The sequence below is a fragment of the Gallinula chloropus genome (assembly GCF_964237585.1).
Source record: "Gallinula chloropus genome assembly, chromosome: 18".
NCBI lineage: Eukaryota > Metazoa > Chordata > Aves > Gruiformes > Rallidae > Gallinula > Gallinula chloropus.
Window position 1 is genome coordinate 6,800,661 of NC_140103.1, and position 18,876 is coordinate 6,819,536.

The 18,876-nt window shown below is 65.0% G+C and overlaps 4 protein-coding genes across 4 annotated transcripts; all 4 read right to left on the reverse strand.

The window, feature by feature from the left end:
• Positions 1 to 1,165: 1,165 nt before the first annotated feature.
• On the reverse strand, positions 1,166 to 5,933 carry AK1 (adenylate kinase 1). Its single transcript, XM_084272689.1, has 7 exons — positions 5,863 to 5,933; positions 4,393 to 4,434; positions 3,352 to 3,387; positions 2,532 to 2,695; positions 2,268 to 2,384; positions 1,663 to 1,854; positions 1,166 to 1,384 (listed from the first exon to the last, which is right to left on the reverse strand). The coding sequence occupies exons 2-7, from the start codon at positions 4,400 to 4,402 to the stop codon at positions 1,319 to 1,321; spliced, it is 585 nt and encodes a 194-aa protein (XP_084128815.1). The 5' UTR covers positions 4,403 to 4,434; positions 5,863 to 5,933; the 3' UTR covers positions 1,166 to 1,318.
• Positions 5,934 to 6,921: 988 nt separating this feature from the next.
• ST6GALNAC6 (ST6 N-acetylgalactosaminide alpha-2,6-sialyltransferase 6) lies at positions 6,922 to 9,183 on the reverse strand. Its single transcript, XM_084272637.1, has 5 exons — positions 9,127 to 9,183; positions 8,819 to 8,998; positions 8,253 to 8,650; positions 8,018 to 8,125; positions 6,922 to 7,923 (listed from the first exon to the last, which is right to left on the reverse strand). Exons 1-5 carry the CDS (start codon positions 9,139 to 9,141, stop codon positions 7,734 to 7,736), a joined length of 891 nt encoding a protein of 296 aa, XP_084128763.1. The 5' UTR covers positions 9,142 to 9,183; the 3' UTR covers positions 6,922 to 7,733.
• A 2,730-nt stretch (positions 9,184 to 11,913) lies between these two features.
• Positions 11,914 to 15,105, reverse strand: ST6GALNAC4 (ST6 N-acetylgalactosaminide alpha-2,6-sialyltransferase 4). The gene is made up of 6 exons (XM_084272376.1): positions 14,969 to 15,105; positions 14,171 to 14,248; positions 13,587 to 13,757; positions 13,016 to 13,428; positions 12,781 to 12,888; positions 11,914 to 12,692 (listed from the first exon to the last, which is right to left on the reverse strand). Exons 2-6 carry the CDS (start codon positions 14,180 to 14,182, stop codon positions 12,503 to 12,505), a joined length of 894 nt encoding a protein of 297 aa, XP_084128502.1. The 5' UTR covers positions 14,183 to 14,248; positions 14,969 to 15,105; the 3' UTR covers positions 11,914 to 12,502.
• A 967-nt stretch (positions 15,106 to 16,072) lies between these two features.
• On the reverse strand, positions 16,073 to 18,866 carry DPM2 (dolichyl-phosphate mannosyltransferase subunit 2, regulatory; the record flags this gene model as incomplete). Its single annotated transcript, XM_084272733.1, has 4 exons — positions 16,073 to 16,823; positions 17,111 to 17,213; positions 18,386 to 18,475; positions 18,789 to 18,866. 4 exons carry the CDS (start codon positions 18,864 to 18,866, stop codon positions 16,765 to 16,767), a joined length of 330 nt encoding a protein of 109 aa, XP_084128859.1. The 3' UTR covers positions 16,073 to 16,764.
• Positions 18,867 to 18,876: the final 10 nt, after the last annotated feature.

Below are 18,876 nucleotides of genomic sequence, written 5' to 3' on the forward strand. Positions count from 1 at the left end.
TCCCTCCTGTCCCCTTGTCCCCACCAGCACGAGGTGGGTGTCTGCCGGCCCCAGCCCTGGTTCAGCTGCGCTGGCAGCGCCCCAGCCCTGGCCGGATGGCCGCATCCTTCCTGGCTGCCTCCCCGCAGGGCCCGGGGCTCTGCTGGTGGCTCCTTCACCCCCAGGCACGGGGCTGACATCGGAGCCTGGAAGTTTTGGGTTTGCTCCTCGGGGATTTTTGTTGTTGCCCCGCTTGTTTCCTTCCTCTGCTCTGGCCCGTGGCCTCGGCTGCCCCCGGCGCTGCCGCCCTCCCCGGCTCCCCCAGGCCTCTGGCTCTGTGCCCAGCTCCCAGCAGCCCAAGAGCGAGGGGGTGAGGGCCCTGGGGGGAGTCTGGGCTCTGCTGCCTCCTGCCCTTGCTGGGCTCTGGCAAACTCCAGCCCCAAGCCCTGCCCCAACCCCTCTGCTCCGGCATCGTGCCTGGGCACCCCTGTGGGTGCTGCGGAGCCCCCAGATCCCTGTCCCCCCCCAACACCCCCATGTGCCTCTCCACTGGGTTCCTGAGACCCACCCCCACGAGGAACCTGACCCTGTACCCTGGCATGGGGGCCGTGGTGGCCCCAGCAGCTCTCCTGGCCCCCCAGGAGCAGGGCTGCAGCCTGAGAGGTGCCACCAACAGCACCCCCAAACTCCCCTACAGCCCAAACAAACAAGGAGAGGTCAAGGCATGAAAACATGGAAATCCCCATGCCGGGGGCTGAATCCCACCTCCCTGTCCCCTGGCAGCCAGAGGAAGAGCCGGGAGAAAGGGATAGGATAGGATAGTGTGCAGGATACTGCTCTGCTGCTGCCTGCAGCTCCAGGGACAGACAGCCAGAGCCAAGGGGGTGCAGGGAGCAGGACGGGATCAGGGTGAATGGGACTGGCAGCGGGATACAGCCACAGGCTCCCCCCAGGCTGCAGATTGGGAAGTTGGGGCGAGCGGCCGGGATGCTCCCTCCCTTCCTCCTAGCACAGCATCCCGCTGCCCCGGTGGGATAAACACCCGCTTCCTGCCCTTAATCAGCTCCAGAGGGGCTGGAGGAGGGGAGGAGGGGGGAGGAGGAGGGGGGAGACAGGAGGGGAGTAAAAAAGTCTCTGGAAAGAAAAACTCATTTCCTGCGCCAGAAGAAAAAGATAAAGTCTGGGCTCATTACAGTGAACTTTACTGGGGAGAGACGGGAAAGAGCCAAACACAATGTCCTTGAAATTTCCTTCGCGTGGCTCCGTCCACGAAAACAGGATAAAGCCGCTTCCGCTGTCTCTGCCGGAGCGCTGGCGGGAGGAGCGGGGCAGGGGGCGGCTACAGGCTGTCGAGGTGGGAGCAGACCTGCTGGAAAACCTCCTCCACCGAGCCCTCGGCGTTGAGCTGGGTGCAGGGAGGGGAAAGGGCGGGGGGGGGGGTGTCACTTGAGGGTATAGGGTGAGCAGAGCTCTTCTAGGGATAGATTGTGGCCATGGGCAGAGTGACCGGGGTAAATTTAGGGGGTACAGAACCATCCTTGGGATTCCTTGTGTGAGGAAGCAGAGGCTCCAGGCTGGCTCTGAGGGGATTTTCCTCCCTTCCCTCATCATCCCCATCGTTTTTCCCTGGGACCCCAAGCTGTGGGGCTGGAGGGTGCCAGCAGCAGCCACATCCCTGCTTACCTGGCGGACGATGCCTCTGCTCTTGTAGAAGGCGATGACGGGCTCGGTGGCCTTGTAGTAAGTCTCCAGCCGCTTCTTGATGGTCTCCTCGTTGTCGTCCACCCGCCCGCTGGTCTCGCCTCGCTTCAGCAGGCGCTTCACCATCGTCTCCTTCCCCGCATCCACGTAGAGCAGCAGCGTCGGGGGGGCGATCTGTGGGGGGGATGACATGGTTGTCACCGTGCCAAGGTGGCGTGGGTCCAGTTTGGGGAGATGATGGCAGTGAGCATGGGGGTCACAGATGTCTCCACAGCATCCTCTGCTTCCCTCCGCATGGGTTTTGGGGGGGGCACCATTCTGGTGTTTCAGTAGCCCCCAGACCCACGCAGAGGAAGGCACGGGGACACAGTGGCCACTCAGCCCTCTGCCATCACCGTGTGCCAGTGCTGAGGTCATCTCTGCCAGCACGAGGACACCCTGGCCACAGGCTGTCCCCAAGGCAGGGGACTGGCTGGCTGGGATGGGGACCAGTGCAGACCTCGTTTGGATGGGACCTTCACTGGGATGGGCTGCTGGTGGGTGGAGCCCTCTGTCTGGATGGTGGGTAGCACGGCACCAGCTCTCACCTTCTTCTCAAACTCCTCTCCCTGCTTCACCTCCCGGGGGTAGCCGTCGATGAGGAAGCCCTTAGACACATCTGCTTTGGCCACCATGGCGTCCCGCAGCATGTCCAGCACCGTGTCCTGAGAAGCAGGGACAGAACTGACAGGGTTGATATTGAACAACATGGTGTTCGTGTCCCCCACACCCTGTGCCCCCAATCTGTGCTTCAGCTCCACCCCCGGTGTCCCCACAGCCACCCCTGCCTGCAATGCCCTGTGTGGACTCACCAGGGGCACCAGCTCGCCCTTCTCCATGATGGCCTGCAGCTTCTTGCCCCGCTCCGAGCCCGAGCTGACCTCTGCCCGTAGCAGGTCCCCCGTGGAGAGGTGGGTGTAGCCATATTTCTGTACAATCTTCTCACATTGGGTCCCCTTCCCTGAGCCGGGGCCACCTGCAAGTCAAGAGAGTACCCACATGCCCCAAACCATGGGTAAGGAGCTGGAGGGGTACACAGGAGTCCTTTGGGAGTCCCCAGAGCCCACAGGAGTTCCCAAAGCCTGGTGAGATGGTGGATGGTGTCTCCAAGCACAGCACCAGAAGGATCACAGAGGTGCTCCTGGGGTGGGCTGGGGGATGCCAGGTCCTTGGGGGTGGTGTGGGCTGCTGGCAATTGACACGTGGGCACCACCACTCTGATGGCGTCCAGGGCACCCCTCCCACCACTCAGCACCTGGACATGGCCGTATCAGTGGCACCCAGGGTATCATGACCCCAACAGCAGCCTGGACATCACCGTCCCATTGGCACCAAGGACATCTCCCCCCAGATGTTTACTGTCACATCGCACCAGATGCTGCCACCCTACACCTGGCCAGAGATGCCCTTCTGGTTCCAGCACACCCTGTCGTGGCCTCAAGGAGCTGGACCGGAGCCACAGCCACCCCACTGTGCCTGGGTGCAGCCAGGGTCCCATGGCCTCAGGCTCCAGGCCCGGCTCCCCATCCCTTGGAGGCTCCCCAGAGCCCCCCAACCCTGGAGGTGCAGAGGGGGACAGGGCTGTGCTGTGACCATGACCCCACCAGCATCAGGACCCAAACACCAACTTACCCACCACGAAGATGATTTTGTGGTGCTTGAGTTTTTCTGTGGAAGACAGAGGAAAGAAACGGTTACCAACAGCTGTAAAAGCACTGTGAGGACCAAGGTCTCCCCAGGGTGGGCAAGATCCAGGGCCCACATCCCCAGGGATGGAGGGGAACCACCCCAGGCCCCTGGGGGATAAGGCCCAAGAGGGAAGCAGCCATGTGCCGTCCTTGTCACCTGGGCAGGTTGGGACGGCCGGGCTGGACACAGCTGAGCACAAGGAGCCTGTGGCACCGCGGCCGCGAGGCTGGAATCCCACTGCTGTGTGGTGTCCTGGAGACCGTCACTGTCCACGGCTCCACTGCGGGTGGGGACCGGCCACATCTGTCTCCATGGCTGGCTCGTCACCCCGGCGGGCTAACGGGGGCTGCGGCAGGCTCGGCGTGGCATGGCCACCTCGAGCATCTGGTGCAACCCCCCGGCACTCCCTGATCCCCAGCATCAGTCCCTGGACCTGGCAGCCAAGGTGTGGGTGGCACCAAGCGCCCTGTCCCCTGCTGAGCACCCAGGCGCAGGGTCCCTTGCCACCTGCAGGGTCTGGCCCAGCCGTGGCGTGGGGCAATGCCAGGGTGCAACACCCTGGGGGGAGGCAGGGCTAAAAATAAAGCCGAGCTGCACTGGGGCCACTTTCCCATCTCCTGATTACAGCCGGCTGAAATTTCAACTCCTCCGGCACCCTGGGGACGGAGCCAAGTGTTCGGTGGGGACTCAGGAGACGTGGGGCACGTGGGGGGCTGGAGGGACATGGAGAGGACAGAGGGAGGGAGGGGAGGACATAGGGAAGGGACAGCAGAGGGATGGAGGGGTGGAGTGCGAGGGACAAACGGGATGGAGGCAGGGGGGACGGGAGGGGATGCGTGTATGGGGGATGGATGCAGCGGGGATAGAGGGGATGGGTGCAATCGGGACAGAGGGGACTGCGGGAGCAGAAGCGAAGCAGGTGGATGCAGGGGAGACAGCGGGATGGGTGCAGGGGGACGGGTGCAAGGTGGACAGATCACTCACCCGTCGACATGCTGCCACAGTCAGGCACAGGAGCACTTCAGGCTGCGAGGGAAGAACAGGAGGAAAAGCTCAGTACTGAGGGGACATTCAGGTCCAGGGAGACAATGGCTCCCCATCCCCTGCCATGCTGGTGCTCAGCTCCACAGTTTGGCCCTACAACAGGGAGCTCAGGCCCTCTGCTCCCATGGCTGTCACCTACCTGGCTCCTGGCAGCCACCCGCCCCATCCGGCTGCGGCAAGGGCTTCCCCATGCCTGGTGACGCATGGTGACGTTGCCGGCTTCCTCCTCATCCCTGACCACATCCCTGTGCCTGGAGTGCCTCCTGGCCGCCACAAACCGGCATGGGTTCACCGGTGTCACCAGGGTACCAAGTGATGCAGGCAGCATCCCTTCAGCTCCCTACTGGCTGTTTTTTTTGGGGGGGTGTCCCAAGGGGACCTTGCAGCACCCCATTGCACTGCCATCACCCTGGGGGAGGGTGTGTGTGTGTGTGTGTATGCATGGACACCCCACCTGCCCGCACCCAGCCCTGCAGCGCCTGACCTGCTTGGCCAGAGCGCGTCACCCCAAACCGGCTGGACGGGGTGCGGGGATGGGGCATCCCGTGGCCAAACGAGCCCAGGGCCGCTGACGAGGTCGTGTTACAGCCGGCAAAGGGCAGAGGCTAAGTATGGCTGGGCTGAGACCCGCCTTGGGTCACGTCCCACTGGCACTGCAGGGCCCAAGCCCCAGGATGGCCCCCCTGGGGAATGATAAGGGGGGGGGGGGGAGGTACTGGAAGGGTGCAGGACCATCGGGGTCCCGAATTATGAGGGGTGCTGAGCACCAGGCCCGCTGGCACTAACCTCGGCGGCACCCCGCGGGCAGGGGGCAGCCCTGGCCCCGGGTCCGGGCGCAGGGCCTGGCGCGGCACAGCGCCGAGCCCGGGGGCGCAGGGCGGGCGCGATGCGGGGGTGCTGGGCCCCGGGGGGGACGGGGAGCGAGTGCTGATGGGGAGCCCGGCGGGATGAGGCTGGGGGCTGTGCCGGGGGGCTGTGCCGGGGGGCTGGGGGGCACTGCGCGTCCCAGCAGTGCCCAGCAAGGGCCGCCGCAGGGTGCCCCCACCAATCTCACCTTGCGCCAGCTCCAGCCCGGCTCACCCCGCACCTCATCCCATCCGCATCCAGCTCGGACCCCCGGGGCCGCTCCAGCACCCCCGCAACGGCTCCGGCACACCCGCAACGGCTCCGGCAACCACCGCGAGTCTCCCGAGCCCCCCCGCGATGTCCCCCAGTACCCGGGCAAGCGCCTCGGTACCCCCGCCCCCCATGCGCGCCCCGCAACGCCGCCCCGCATCCCCTGCGGCTCTCCCCGCGCCCGGCCGGTGCTGCCAGCCCCCTCCCCGGGGACAGCGGCCGGGCCAGCAGCAGCGGCGGGCACAGCCCCCTCCCCATCCCCCGGTGCCCGCCCCAGGGCCGGGGGGCACTGACCTCTGTGCGGGGCCGGGGCTGGGGCCGGGCAGCTCCTGCGCTCCTGCCCCGCTATATTTACCGCTATATATAGCCCGCTGGCGCCGCGGTGCATGCCGGGAGCGGGGCCGCTGCCGCCCAGCGGGCAGGGGATGGGCAGGGGACGGGCAGCGGGGAGCGGGGGGGGGGGTGGTGTCGGCGCCGCCCCCCGCAGCATCGGTCCTTGCGCGGCCGCGGTGCAGTTAACTCCTGCACGGCGCGGGGATGCGGCCTCTACCCACCCGCCCCCTTTTTTCCCCCTCCGGGGTCGGGGGTCGCGCTGCACCGGCCGCCACCGGCCGCCGCGACCACCATCACCCCCGTGCCTCAGTTTCCCCAAGCTGCAGGGGCAGCCTGTGCCCTCCCCGCGGCTCCTCCGCCAGCCCCGGGGAGAGGACAACTGTCTGACACCCGTGTCCCCATCCACCCACAGCACCGCACCCCTGCCCTGTCAACCTTGGGGGGTGGGTAAAAGCCCTGGGGTGCACGGCCTTACCTTCCCTTCCTTTCCTCTTCCTCCTCCGTCGCTGCAGAGCCCCTTGACCCCAGGGCAGCTGCGTGGGGGTGATGCAAATCTGGGAGGTCTCAGCTCCCACCTGCTCCAGGGCCAAGGGATGCTCACAGCGGGGCTCAGCCAGCTGCTGCACAGGGATCCCACCAGTACACACCAGACCCCTTCCCGTATCCTCCCGAGTGCCCAGGGCCAGCACTGCTGTGGGCCGGGGGTCCTGAGGGCACTGTGAGCCTCTCCGAAGGCACCGCCAGCACCCACAGCCCAGCCCCAAAAAACCCAGCCCTGCGCCAGGGCTCAAGGCAACAGACTTGAGCAATATTTATTCCTGTACAAACCATTACAAAACGCTGAGTGTCCTGTGGCTTTCCCTTGCACCGAGTTCCTCAAAGCCCTAAGCCACACTCAGAGGGAAACTGAGGCACGTCCCCTTGCAGGGCTCAGTACTCAAACCCACCGTATTTACCCCCCATTTCCCCCAAACCCACCTCTCCACTGCTGAGAAATTAGTTACAAAATCCTCCCCCAGCCACAGGGCAACAATGGGCACTGCTGCCCCCCCGCTACCTGCCCACTTCTAAATAGTTTATTAGCGGTTAATAAATGATGAGGAGCCGGCCACAGACTGCTGCCAGCCCCTTCATTACCGCTGATGAGCATCTGGTGGCCCCTGCCTGCTCCTTCGGTTGTGCTTGGAGAGAAACTGGAATACAAATACTGGGGCCAGAAGGTGGGAGGAAGAAAAAAAGCCCCCCCCTCTCTCAAATTCCCCAGCTCAGTTAGAAAAGGTTTTGGCAGTGTGGGTGTGGGGTGCTGCGGTGCCAGATGTGCGTTCCTGGGGTGTTGGGGCACAGAGGGTGGCAGTGTCACCCCCACGGGGTCCCACTGGGAACCGTGGGAGTCTAAGGGAAGGATGCTTGTGGACTGGGATTGGGTGCAGGGGACAGCTATGTGGGCTGAGCCCCAAGAGGGGGTCCACTCACCCAGGGGGTGGGGGGAAACAGTCTCTGTGGTGGCCCTGAAAGTGACATAGCCCCGAATTGAGCTGGTAGGACCTGTGTGCTTGTAGGTGTTGTGACACCTCTGGACCAGGACTGGGCAGGATCTGACCCCCCACACCTCCTGCTCACTCAGGGAGGTAACTCCCAAACCCTGCACTCACCACCTGGCCCCCCAAAAACGAGCTCAAACCCCACCACAACCCACTTTCGAGGAGCACACAGAGGCAGCGGTCCCACGGGAGGCACTCTGGGGCACCCTGCTCCTAGGGGAACGCAGAAGAACTCCCCCCCCACCCCATCCCAGCTCCAGGGCTCTGCCCGGCTCAGGGGGAGGGCAGCCCCTAGGCCCAGGCAGGGTGGGAGAAGGTGATGTTGTAGAGCCCGGCCCAGCTGGCGAAGACCCGCTTCTCGGTGATGAAGCGGTGGTGGTTGCCCTTGCGGCTCCGCTCGTTGTGGATGTAGGTTGTGCACTCGTCGGGGCCCTTCGGCTCGTAGTAGTGGTAGGGCAGGCGGCGGGGCGGGGGCCGACGGCTGCGGTGGGGAGGGGAAGAAAGCACAGGGTGAGCCCCAGGGTAGAGCCAGGGGGTTGGGATGGGGGTTTGTGTGTGTGGGGGGGTCTCCTTACCCGCAGTAGTTGGGTGGCACCATGCCATAGACGTGGACGGCGTCACACAGCTCCACCGCGATCACCATGGTGAACCAGCCGGTGCTGAGCCACGAGCGTGACTTCTCCCTGGGGAGGAGAAACGGAGGGGTGGGGAGGAAAGACAGCCAGGTGATACGGGTGATGGATCCCCACTGGGATCCCTAACATGGCCCAGGGACCCCCATCCCGAGCGCAGGAGGCAGCTCCGAGGTACCTGTCCTTCCCCGTCTCCCCCCGAAACAGGTCATCAAACTGCTTCATGCGTCCAGGGGAGACAACATAGGCTGTCATGTTGGGGAAGGAGGCGCTGACGCGCTGGATGATCTTCAGGAGGCTCTTCTGCATCTTGGCAGGCGGCCCCCAGAAGATGAAGATGGTCTCTGGGGTCTTGTTCACAAATTCCTGAGGCCGCTTGAGCACACGGTAGAGGCTGGAGTGGGCCACCACCCGGAAGCTGGTCTTGTTGCCCACGTCGGCCTCGTAGCCGGTGGTGGGAGCGTCGTTCATGCGGATGGTGCACTCGGCCCCGTCGATGGCGGTGCCCAGGCGGGTGCCCAGGAGGTGGCTGGAGCTGGTGACGACGACGCACTGGTGGCAGCGGGCAGTCAGGGTCTGGGGACCACAAATGCTGTGAGCGCCTCTGTGTCACCACCACTCGGCAGGGAGGGATGGAGCTGGGACAGGGGACAAGGCACCGCCATCCCCCGCGGAGCCACTGTCCCACTGGAGGGGACAGCACCAGATCCTGTGCCCGCTGCTGAGGCTGCGCCCAGCTCATACCTTGTTCCCGCAGACGGGCAGGTACCCGCTTTTCACCCCCCACTTCTTGAGGTCGGGGGGCCGGCGGGCTCTGCCCCGCAGGCGGCTGTAGGGGAAGACCTCGCTCCCGCTGCCGGAGCTGTAGATGATCAGCAACATGATCAGGGCAAAGAGGACTCCCAGGACCGCGGCGCGCTGGCTCTGCGGGCAGGGGGAGAGCATCAGCCCCCACTGAATCAGCACCCGACGGCCCCGCAGCATCACCCGTGGGATGCTGGGTGCCCCCAGGGAGATGCCCGCTGTCCCCGGGGCAATGGCCCGGCACTCACCGTGCTGCTGCTCATGTCTCTGCAGCGGCCTCAGCCTGCAGCTATCGCCGGCGTCCTGCGAGCACCTGCAAGGCACTAAAGTCACCCGTGGTGCGGCCCCTCACCACCACGCTCCGGCTCCTGGCCCCACACTGCCTGGGGAGAGGGTCCCTGGGTGCTGGTGGGGATACGGGAGGAGCCGCTGGGCAACCTGGCTTGGCTGGGGATCTGCAGCATCAGAGGGGGAAATGCCACAGGGAGAGGCTAGGCCGGCTCTGTGGTGTGGAGGAACCCAACCCAGCTACTAGTAGGTGTTGGGGAAATCCCCGTGGCGGGGAGGGCTCCAGGGATTACTCCTGGCCGGCGGCGGGGCTAAAGCTGCTCAAACCCACAGGGGTCAGGGAGGGTAAACCTGCCGCTCCCGAGGCAAAATCCCATTAAAACCAACCACTGCGGAGGCTGGGACTGGGGCAACTGAGACCTGTCCAACTCAGCTCATCCATGGGCTCTAATTCAGCCAGAGCCCGCAGGGACCTCTCCAGCCCCACGGCCTGAGGTGTGGTGGGGTACACCCCAGATGCTCACCCCTGGGCAGTGGGGGGCCCTACTCTAACCCCCTGCTTGCCCAGGCTGGCAGGGACAAGCTGACCCAATTTACATTTCCAAGTCCTCGTTCATGAGTCAGAGCCGCTCCTGCCCCGGGAGTACTCAGAGCACGTGGAAATGAGAAGAAATAAAAACAAAAGCCTGTTTAATAACTGCCCTGGGGGGGGGCTGGGATGGAGAATCATGCAGCATCCTGGGCTGAACCCTTGGAGGGAGCCTGGGGACCCCGAGGGGCTCTCAGGGCCAGCGCCACTGCCCGGGGAAGATGCCAACCCGGCCGGGGAGCCCAGGTGATGGTCTGGAGGGTCAGGGCAACGGGGCTTCCATGAGCAGCAACAGGCCGGGATGCACCAGGGAGCTGAGCTGGGACCCCGGCTCCCGCCCCTGCCCGCCCAGCTTTGCTCCCTCCACGATGCTCAATCCGGGGGTGACCCCGCAGCGGGGACCCCGCGGGCCTTACCTGCGCGGGGGCTTCTCATCTGCAGCGGGCGGCGAGCGGCGCGGGGGGGTCCACGGGCTCCTCCTCTGCCCCGAGGGCTGGGGGCGGCTGCCGGGCACCTCCGGCGAGCGCGGCCATGGCTCTGCCGGGGAAGGGCTGCTCCAGACCCGCTCCCCGCACCCCCGCCGTGCCGACCTCGCCGCGCACCCACGCGTGGGAGTTCCCTCAGCCCCGGATGCAATCCCTCCCGCATCCCGAGAACCGAAAGCCCTCCCCCGCCTCCCCCCACCCTCCCCGAGGCGCGAATCCTCCTCCTCCTCCTCCTTCTCCTCCTCCCGGCACGCAGCTCCCCGCACCCCCCCCTCCCGCGCAGCATCCCGCTCCCCCGGCAACATCAGCCCTCCCCGGGGACCGGGCAGCCCCGGAGCCCGGCCGCGTCCAGGCGGGGAGAAGCCGGTCCCTTCCCCCGCGCATCACCGCGCACCGGGGCCGCTCCTCCGGCCGGACACGGCGCCGTTCCGCCCCCTCCCCCCCTCCCCCCCCCTCCCCTCCCCTCCCCTCCCCTCCCCTCCCCTCCCCTCCCCTCCCCGGAGAGGGACGCGCCCGGCTCCACCGACCGCTCGGCCCCGCAGTGCCGCTGCCGCTGCCGCCGCCAGACCGGCACCGCCGCGCGCACGGAGCCCCAGGAGCCGCGCGCCGCCCCGGCGTCGGGAAGCGCCGCGGGGGTCCTAGTGCCGCCCCTACCGGCGGTGCTGCGGGGGTCCTAGTGCCGCCCGCCCTGGCTGGGACCATGACGGAGCGAGCCGGAGCTGCCCCTGCGGCCTGGCCCGGCCCGTCCTCCCTCCCTTCCCCCCGGGAGGCACCGGTGCGGGCAGCGGGAGTGCGGGGGGGGAGGGGAAGGGGGTGCGGGCGGCGCCGCCCGCGAGTGCCAGCGGCAGCACGTGGTGCCTCTGACCCGCGGCCGGGCGTAGGGCCGCATTGTTGGGATGCCGCGGCCTCCCCCGCGCCGGCCGGGCGGCCCAGGGCCCCTCTCCGGGGAATTTCGCGGGGCAGAGAGGAGCTCCGCTGCTGATGGGGGCCCCGCGTCCCCGCTCCAGTGGTTGATGCCTGCCCAGAAGGGCTTCGGCGCTGCTGCACTAGCGCTGCCCTTTGCTGTGCGGGGTTGCGGCTGCTGAAGCACCCGGCCCAGTGCTCCCCAGGGACCCTGCGCGGCCACTCGCCTGCAGGGAGCTGTCCTGCGGGGTCCGGGGCTCAGCCCTGCCCCCCAAGTCTCGGTCCACTCACTCCTCGCTTGACCCCAGCACTTGGCCGTAGCCAAAACTGGAGCGTATACACACCCTCTGCCCTCCCTGCTCACCCCTGGCTGGACCCAGCCAAACACGTGGCTCAAAGCCCCGCAACATGCCCATGGCGTGTCCCATCTCTCCAGGGACACAGAACCTGGCAGCTGTTCTGCCTGCATCCCAGCGGTGCTGAGCCCCGTGGGGTGAGGATCATCCCTGTCCCAGCACAAAATCCACACTGGGCCAGCACCCATCTTGCAGAGACATGGCCGCTGGTTCCCAAATAATCTCAAGTGCTGTCTTTTGGCACCCTCCCCCATGCTCAGGCTCAGCTCTACCCTCTTATCACCTCCTCCTCTTATTTATAGCCTGGCAGGAGAGCAGGACACGACAGCCCTGTGACCAGCTGCCGTCCCCCATCCCCCTGTACCACAGCTGCAAAGGGCACAGAGCAGGGCACTGCTGAGTTAAAAATGCTTTTAATGGCCACGTTTACTTTGGTTTGAATCCAAGGGCACTTGTGACAAGGCATCTCGGCGCCCCCCGGGTGCATGTGACCCCCCTGGGCTTCCCAGCTTTGTGGGACGAAGGGGAGCACAGGGGGCCTGCACGGGTGCAGAGCAGGATGGGGAAGCCTGGAACCAGGTCTCTGCATCCCACACCCTGTGTCATGGGCATGAGTGGGGCAAGGACCATGGTGCAGCTTCATCCCTGGGAAAGGCACCAGCTCATGACACTGGTGGGGGTGAGCTCTACCCCCTCATGTCATGCTGGAGCCCAGCAGCATAAATACTTAATCCTGCATTAAATATTCATCTCAGTAGAGCAGGCGGAAAACCTTCGAGTTCGCCCTGCGTCCATCTGAGCAGGCACAGCTCACATCGTCCATGCACCAGCGTGGGGGGTCCCAGCCCACCCACTGGCTGGGGGAGCCAGCCCTGCCACTGTGGAGATGGAGCCTCCCCACTCTGGGGCTCGTCAAAAGGCTTTTAACCGCGGCAGCAGCAGAACGGAGGCACATCACTGCAGGGTGAGAAGGGCCCTGCTGCCTCACCCCATGGCCGATACCCTAACCGCCTGCCCAGGACGGGTGGGTGAAGATGATGTTCCTCCTCTTGGCCCAGCGGGAGAAGATGGCTTTCTCGGTGATGAAGCGGTGCCCAGCGCGGTGGGCTCGCTCGTGCGCCAGGTACATCCTGCACTCGTCCAGCCGGCCCTTCTCAAAGTAGTGGTAGGGAACGCTCAAGTGGTTCTTCTCCCTGGGGAGAGGGGATGGGGTGGGCATGGGACTCAGGGGGGACACACTGGACCACCCTGAGCCTGCCCCTGCCACCACCACCTGTGCACCTGCAGTAGCTGTCGCTGACCATGCCGAAGACGTGGATCTGCTCGCACAGCTCCATGGCCAGGATCATGGTGAACCAGCCCGTGCTCAGGAAGGAGCCAGACTTCATCCTGCAAAGCACCATGGCCGGGCTGGAGCAGGTGGCACCATCTGTGCTGCCATCCCAATGCAGGGGGAGAGGGGAAGGGGGGTGGGTGTGACAGCACCCAACGGGTGGTCCTTGGGAGCCAGTGGTACCTGTTCTTCCCCGTCTCGTTCTGGAAGACATCATCACAATATGCCATCTTCTCCTCAGTCAGGGTGTAGATCTGCAGATGGGGGTACGTCTCCATCACCTTCAGCAGTGCCCGGTAGGTCGGGCCCAGCTTCTCCCGGTTCATCTTCTTCGATGGTCCCCAGATGATGTAGAGGGTCTCCTGGGACTGCTGGAAGAAGTAGGGCTGGTTCCTCAGCAGCAGCGGGACGCTGGTGTGTGACACCACCCGGATGGTGCTCCGTGCCCCGACGTCCTCCTCGTAGCCAGCGGTGGGGGCATGGTTCATGCGCAGGACGCACTCCTGCCCGTCGATGGCTTGTCCCAGGCGTGAGCCCAGCATCTGCCCTGAGCTGGAGACAATGGCGCAGTGGTGGCACAACGGTCGCTCCAGTGGCTGTGGGAAGACACACCGTTGGCTCTCCCTTCCCTCCCACAGCGGCTGGATGCACTGCAGCCCAGCCCAGCCCAGCTCATCCCCTAGGGAAGGGGAAACTGAGGCACGGGTATGTCCAGATGCCCCACCAACTCCAGATTTGCCCCATCCCCACGCACCGTGCCATCAGGGACGCGGGTGTACCCCTGGAAACTGAGGACGGTGTGTGCCGTGGGGTGGCCCCGCTGCTCGGGGGGCTGGCAGCAGAGCTGCAGGCAGACGTGGGAGCAGAGCAGGAGGTACAGCAGGGAGACACCCGTCACACAGACCAGCATTAGGAAGAGACGGACCTGTAAAGAGAACAGGAAGGTTTCTTCAGGCCTGGCCACACGCCTCAAGCTCACGGAAGATACTGGCAGCCCCTTGGTACCGTATGGCACTGAGAGGCTGCCAGTATCTTCCGTGAGCATGACATGGGTCACCCACGAGGCACCGAGCAGCCATCCCCTCGGAGGAGGATGTGGGTTGGGGTGCCTGAGCCTCGCTCCCTTCCTGTGGTCAGCAACAGGTCACCGGGCTGGGGCTCTGCGCTGCCTACACAGAGGGACCAGCAGCTGCCAGGCTGCGCTTCCCCACCCCTGCACCACTTTTGGGATGAGTGGCACCCCGACTACTGGTGGGGTGTCCCCGGCTTCTCATCCCAAACGCGCTCCCCCTGCCTCCCTCCCCATGCCCACCAGAGCCTCGTACCCTTGGTACTCACCAGCATCTTCATCCTCGGTGAGCTGGGGGGTCACCCGGCGGGGTCCGGGGGGTCACCCGGAGGGTGGGGGCTTGCACCCTGCGCACAGAGCAGGCACAGTGGCCGCACCGGTGAGTGGGGAACAGGATACCCCCCGAGGATGGGGTCCCCCCCCACCAGGACCCCCCTGTACCCACTACCCCAATGTCCCACCCCCTGTACCCCTCTTCTGCCGCCCCTCCCCGATCCTGGGACCCCCTCAAGCCTGGGACCCCCCCGTCCACCCTCATGCTCCAGCCGCCTGAAGCCCCCCATGCCCAGCACCCCCGTCCTGCCGCGTAATCCCCTCTCACCCCCACTCCGCCCCCACGGAGCGACGCTCCCGATGCTCGGTACCGGCCCCACTCACCGCTCCCGGAGCCCCCGCAGCGGTGCCGCCGCCGGCACCCGCATCCCAGCCGGACGGCACCGGGCTGGGGCTGGCGGGGCCGCGGCGGGGCGGAGCGGAGCCGAGCGGGCACTGCCGGGACCGGGACCGCCCCCGTCCGTTCCATGCGGCCCGAGCACCGACTGCTCCGGCGCCGCCTCGGCAGCCCCGCACCGCCCGTTACCGCGGTCAGGAACCGGCCCCGGTCCCTACCCGTACCTCCGATGTCCTGGTACCAACCACCCTGGGATCCACCACGGCACACACCCTGCGGGCCCCGGGCCCGTCTCCAGCACCCATTTCCCTCCCCACCCCGTACCCAGCCCTGCCCTCTCCGGCTTCCTTCCCTCCTAGGGGGGGTCCCCGCCGCCCCCTCACAGCCCTTTTCTTACCTCCATGCACCTCTAGCTCCCGGCCATGCTCAGCCCGCTGAGCCCAGGCGCCGTTCGGTACCGCCCAGGAACCAAAAAGTCATCCAAAACCCGCCTCCGGAGCACGGCCGGGGGCGCGCAGGCTGCTGGGCACCCCCGTCCCCGTCTGATGTCCCCGGGGGGCGGTCACCCTGCAGCCCCTCCTGTCAGGGCCGGGCTGCGGAGCGAGGGCTGCGGAGCGAGCTGTTCCCCTGCCCAGACACCGGCACCACCGGACTTTGTTATTCTGCTGCTGTTGACAAGGCAATATTGGGAAGTGACCTTGAACTGGTCCCAACCCTGTCCCTCCGAGGCACGGACCGGGAGGAAAAGGGAATTGATGGGGCACGGCCGGGATCCAGGCACAGCGAGCAGTGTGTGGCTGGCACACCTCATAACCCTCACACCTTGTACTGCTCACACCTCATATCACTCACACCTTGGAACCCTCACACCTGATGGAGTTTGCCCTGACCGAGTTTGCCCCACCCCCCCTTTTGCCTTCCCCTTGTCCCCAGCTCAACCCCACCTTTGTGGAGGGGGCTGAAGCTATGTCCAGCAGGCAAAGGGGTTGGAGAGTGAGGGCTTCCTCACCTGGAGAAGGGAAAACAGGGTGATGGAGGGAAGCCTGGGCCTCAGGGAGGGGCAGCGACAGGCCAGGCAGCCTCTGTGAGAGCTGGGCACAAACCTCCAGCCAGGGCCTCGACCACCCACCGGCTCTGCATGGTGGGTTAAACCCAGGCCAGGTTCAGCCCAGGAACCTCTGAGACATCACCATCACCCCCCAGCAGGATGGGAGACAGTGGGACATGCTGCTGCCTGGCAGGGGAAGGTGACAAAACACGTGTGAGGGGTTGGAGTGCCTCAAATCTGCCCCTCCTTTCGCTACCCCGGGTGGGGTAAAACGGCCCCAGCACAGCAGCGCAATGCCCAGCCTGGCCCCGTTCTCAGGCACTCCCTGGCCTCTCCCCACGCTCAGGGTGCGGCCCACAGAGAGCCTGGAGCAAGACTGCCCAGCCCAGCAGCAGGAACCATCCCAGCAGGCAGCAGCAGCAGCAGCCCCTCGGCACAGGCAGGGGACAGGGACAGAGATCCTGTGGAATTTTATTGAGGGTGATCCGGCTCATTGTGGTCTGGGGGCAGGGGCACCATCCCTGCATCCTCTGTGTGCCTTGGCCTCGCAGGGGGGGGTCTCTCTTCAGACACCTGAAAGCCCACCAGCACCACGATTAGCCCTTCCAGCAGGCAGGTGGAGGATGCAAGCCCAAAGTCTCATTTCTTTTCCCTTCAATCTTGAATTCAATTAAAAAAAAACCCCACAAACCACATACAAGCATCTAAAAATAAAACAAAAACCCCACCAAAAAAACCCCAACTGAACAAACCACAGAAGGAACAAATTACTGGACCCAGCAGGAGCAGAGGGGAAGGATTACCCAGGGGCAGAGCAGCGAGCAGGGGTCAGGGCTGGACTGTGGTGGTTACAGCTGCTGGACCCCGAGAGCTCCTGTAGCCAGAGTGGGCTGAAGCACAATGGGGGAGCAGGTCCCTCACAGCCAGGGCTCTGGTCCCTCTCTTGATGAGCCCCAGAGGTCAGTTCTGCTTCCCTTTGGTCACTGAGCTGTGAAATACAGGTGGCTCGTCTCTGCAGGAAGGAAGGTGGGAGTGCACAGCCAGCCTGGCACCGAGTGCTCTGGAGGAGGAGACTGCAGGCAAAGTCTGTTCCTGGATACAGCAGCACAGGGTAGGTGCCTTCTCCTCGTCTCTTGGCCGGGCCTTCAGTCCGATTTCTTGGCAGGTTTCTTGCTCTTCCACATCACAGCCATTATAAAAACACCTACCAGGAGAGAGAGGGAATGGATTCAGCCAGAAAACTTCTAATCACAAGTCATAGCAAGGAGCAGAACCTCAACAGCGTGAGCAAGACACAACTCCACTGTCCAGAGGCTCAAGCAGCTGAAGCTACACACAGACACGTGCCCCAGAGCCCACGACAGGCAGAGCCGCAGCAAGAGCCACTGAGACTGTGTCATGAGTGTCACACATCAGCTAAGCCACCAGCAACCCTCTTCTCTCTCCTTAATTTAGATGCTTCTAATTAGAACAACAGAAAACAGCACTCACCTATAAATAGCAGCAACAGCAGCCCAGCCACTACAGGGATGATGACTGCGTACTCCCGGGGCAAGAAGTACCGGTGGAGCCCGTGGTCAGCGTCGATGAAGGGCTGCAGGAGGCAGAGAGGGGTGTCAACAGGTGGGCACAGCGCCTGGGCAAGTCCCCAACACCCACTGCCTCACGGTTTCAAAAGCAGGATGCAAATACCACACGTGAGCAGAGAGCTGAAACAGCGTTAAAACTGCCCAGAGCTGCAGGTGGCTCAGCCCAGAGCCACAGGGACGTGACAGCGGGTGGGCAGTGAAGCTGTCACCACCAGCTGATGAGGGTCCCACAGCCCCAGGGTGTCAGGGTGAACCCTGCTGCTGGCCAGCTTGGTGCTGGGCACAGCAAATCCCCAGCCGCTCTGCCAAGCAGAAGGGAGCAGCTGATAGTGGCTCAGTTTCGTGGGGATGCCAGCAGGATCCCTCTGTGGAGGCCTGTGGAAGGCTCTGGACACTAGAGAGCAGTGTAAGGATTCCTACGCAGCAGCGAGCACACACCTACGCGCTGCACGGAGGAGGGAGCACAGATCATATAACCACCTATGGGGCAGCAGAGCCGGGAGACACAAGATGGGGACTCAAAACTCCCAAGAGGTCAGAGGGGAAGCTGCCAGGAGTTCAGACACCAGCCCAGGGCTCAGCCTGTGCCCGGAAAGCTCTCAAGGGGACATATCTAAGGAGTTGGACTTGATGGTCTCTCGAGGTCCCTTCCAACCTCTACAATTCTGTGATTCTTCCCAGGAAGAATCCCAGTAATGACCCCAGATGATGTCTCCCTACAAGCGGGGCAAACGACCATGCTCACAATCACTTTTCCTGAGCTCTGCATTCCCTAAACCCATCTCCTCCCCACCAGGCTCTGGATTTGGGAAAAGTCATCTCTTTTCATGGTTCCCTCTGTGAATTTGCAGTTACATTTGCAGGACTGTAAATGCCAATGACAACTCCTCCAGAGGGACCAGGATCCAGCTCCTGTGGCTCGAGTGAGCCTTGGGATTTTACAGCAGCCAGGTCAGCGTGTCCGAGGGCAGGAGGGCAGGCAGAGATCAGAGCCTGGCGTCACCCAGGAGGATCGGGGCGCTGGGTCAGCATCCAGAGCAGGCTCTGCCCTGACACTTTCAGCCGGGACCCTGGAGATCCCCAGTCCTTCGGGCACACACACACACCAGCACCTGAGCAGAGCCCAGGCTAACGCCTGACCGCGAGGAAACACGGGTGCAATGGCCTGGCCCCGTACCAGTACGATGATCCAGAGGGTGTAGTAAACGAAGAGAGCGAGGCTGAAGGCCACCAAGCCGAATCCAACCGCCCGGTCCGTTGCTGTGGCCTGCAACGGGACAGAGAGTCAGCGCGGGGCCGGCCCCCGCCGCCTGCTCGGCCCCGTTACGCGGCGGCAGCGCTGCGGGGCCGGCCCGGGAGGGGAGCGGGGAGCGGGGAGCAGGGCCGGGCCGGGCGGCTGGGTGCGCTCCCGCCGCCGGCTCACACCCCCCGCCGCTGCGTCCCGATCCCCGCCGGTGCCGGCCCGGAGAGGCCCCAGGAGGCTGCCGGGACCCGGCCTCCCACCCCCGGGGCGGGCAGGCGGGAAGCCCCGCGCCGCGATGCAGCGCGAGGCCGCGTTAACGGGCCGGGCCGGGCCGGACCGCCGCCCCCGCGCAGCCCGGGGCCCGCCAGCCCCTCGCCGAGTCCCGGGACGGGGACGCCCCAACCCCACTCACCATGGCGACCGGT

Bases quoted from the DNA above. Each gene is read 5' to 3' on its own strand.
- ST6GALNAC4 (XM_084272376.1), bottom strand. The intron at 13,429-13,586 runs GTGCGTGGGGAT...GTCTTCCCACAG, and splicing joins CCCGCGTCCCTGATGGCACG to CCACTGGAGCGACCGTTGTG. The intron at 12,693-12,780 runs GTGCACAGGTGG...CCCTCTCCCCAG, and splicing joins GTCAGCGACAGCTACTGCAG to GGAGAAGAACCACTTGAGCG.
- AK1 (XM_084272689.1), bottom strand. The intron at 1,855-2,267 runs GTGAGAGCTGGT...TCCCCCCCACAG, and splicing joins GAGAGGAGTTTGAGAAGAAG to ATCGCCCCCCCGACGCTGCT. The intron at 1,385-1,662 runs GTAAGCAGGGAT...CCCTGCACCCAG, and splicing joins GCAGAGGCATCGTCCGCCAG to CTCAACGCCGAGGGCTCGGT.
- ST6GALNAC6 (XM_084272637.1), bottom strand. The intron at 8,651-8,818 runs GTATGAGCTGGG...TGTGGTCCCCAG, and splicing joins TGCCCGTCTGCGGGAACAAG to ACCCTGACTGCCCGCTGCCA. The intron at 7,924-8,017 runs GTAAGGAGACCC...TCCCCACCGCAG, and splicing joins GTGCCACCCAACTACTGCGG to CCGTCGGCCCCCGCCCCGCC.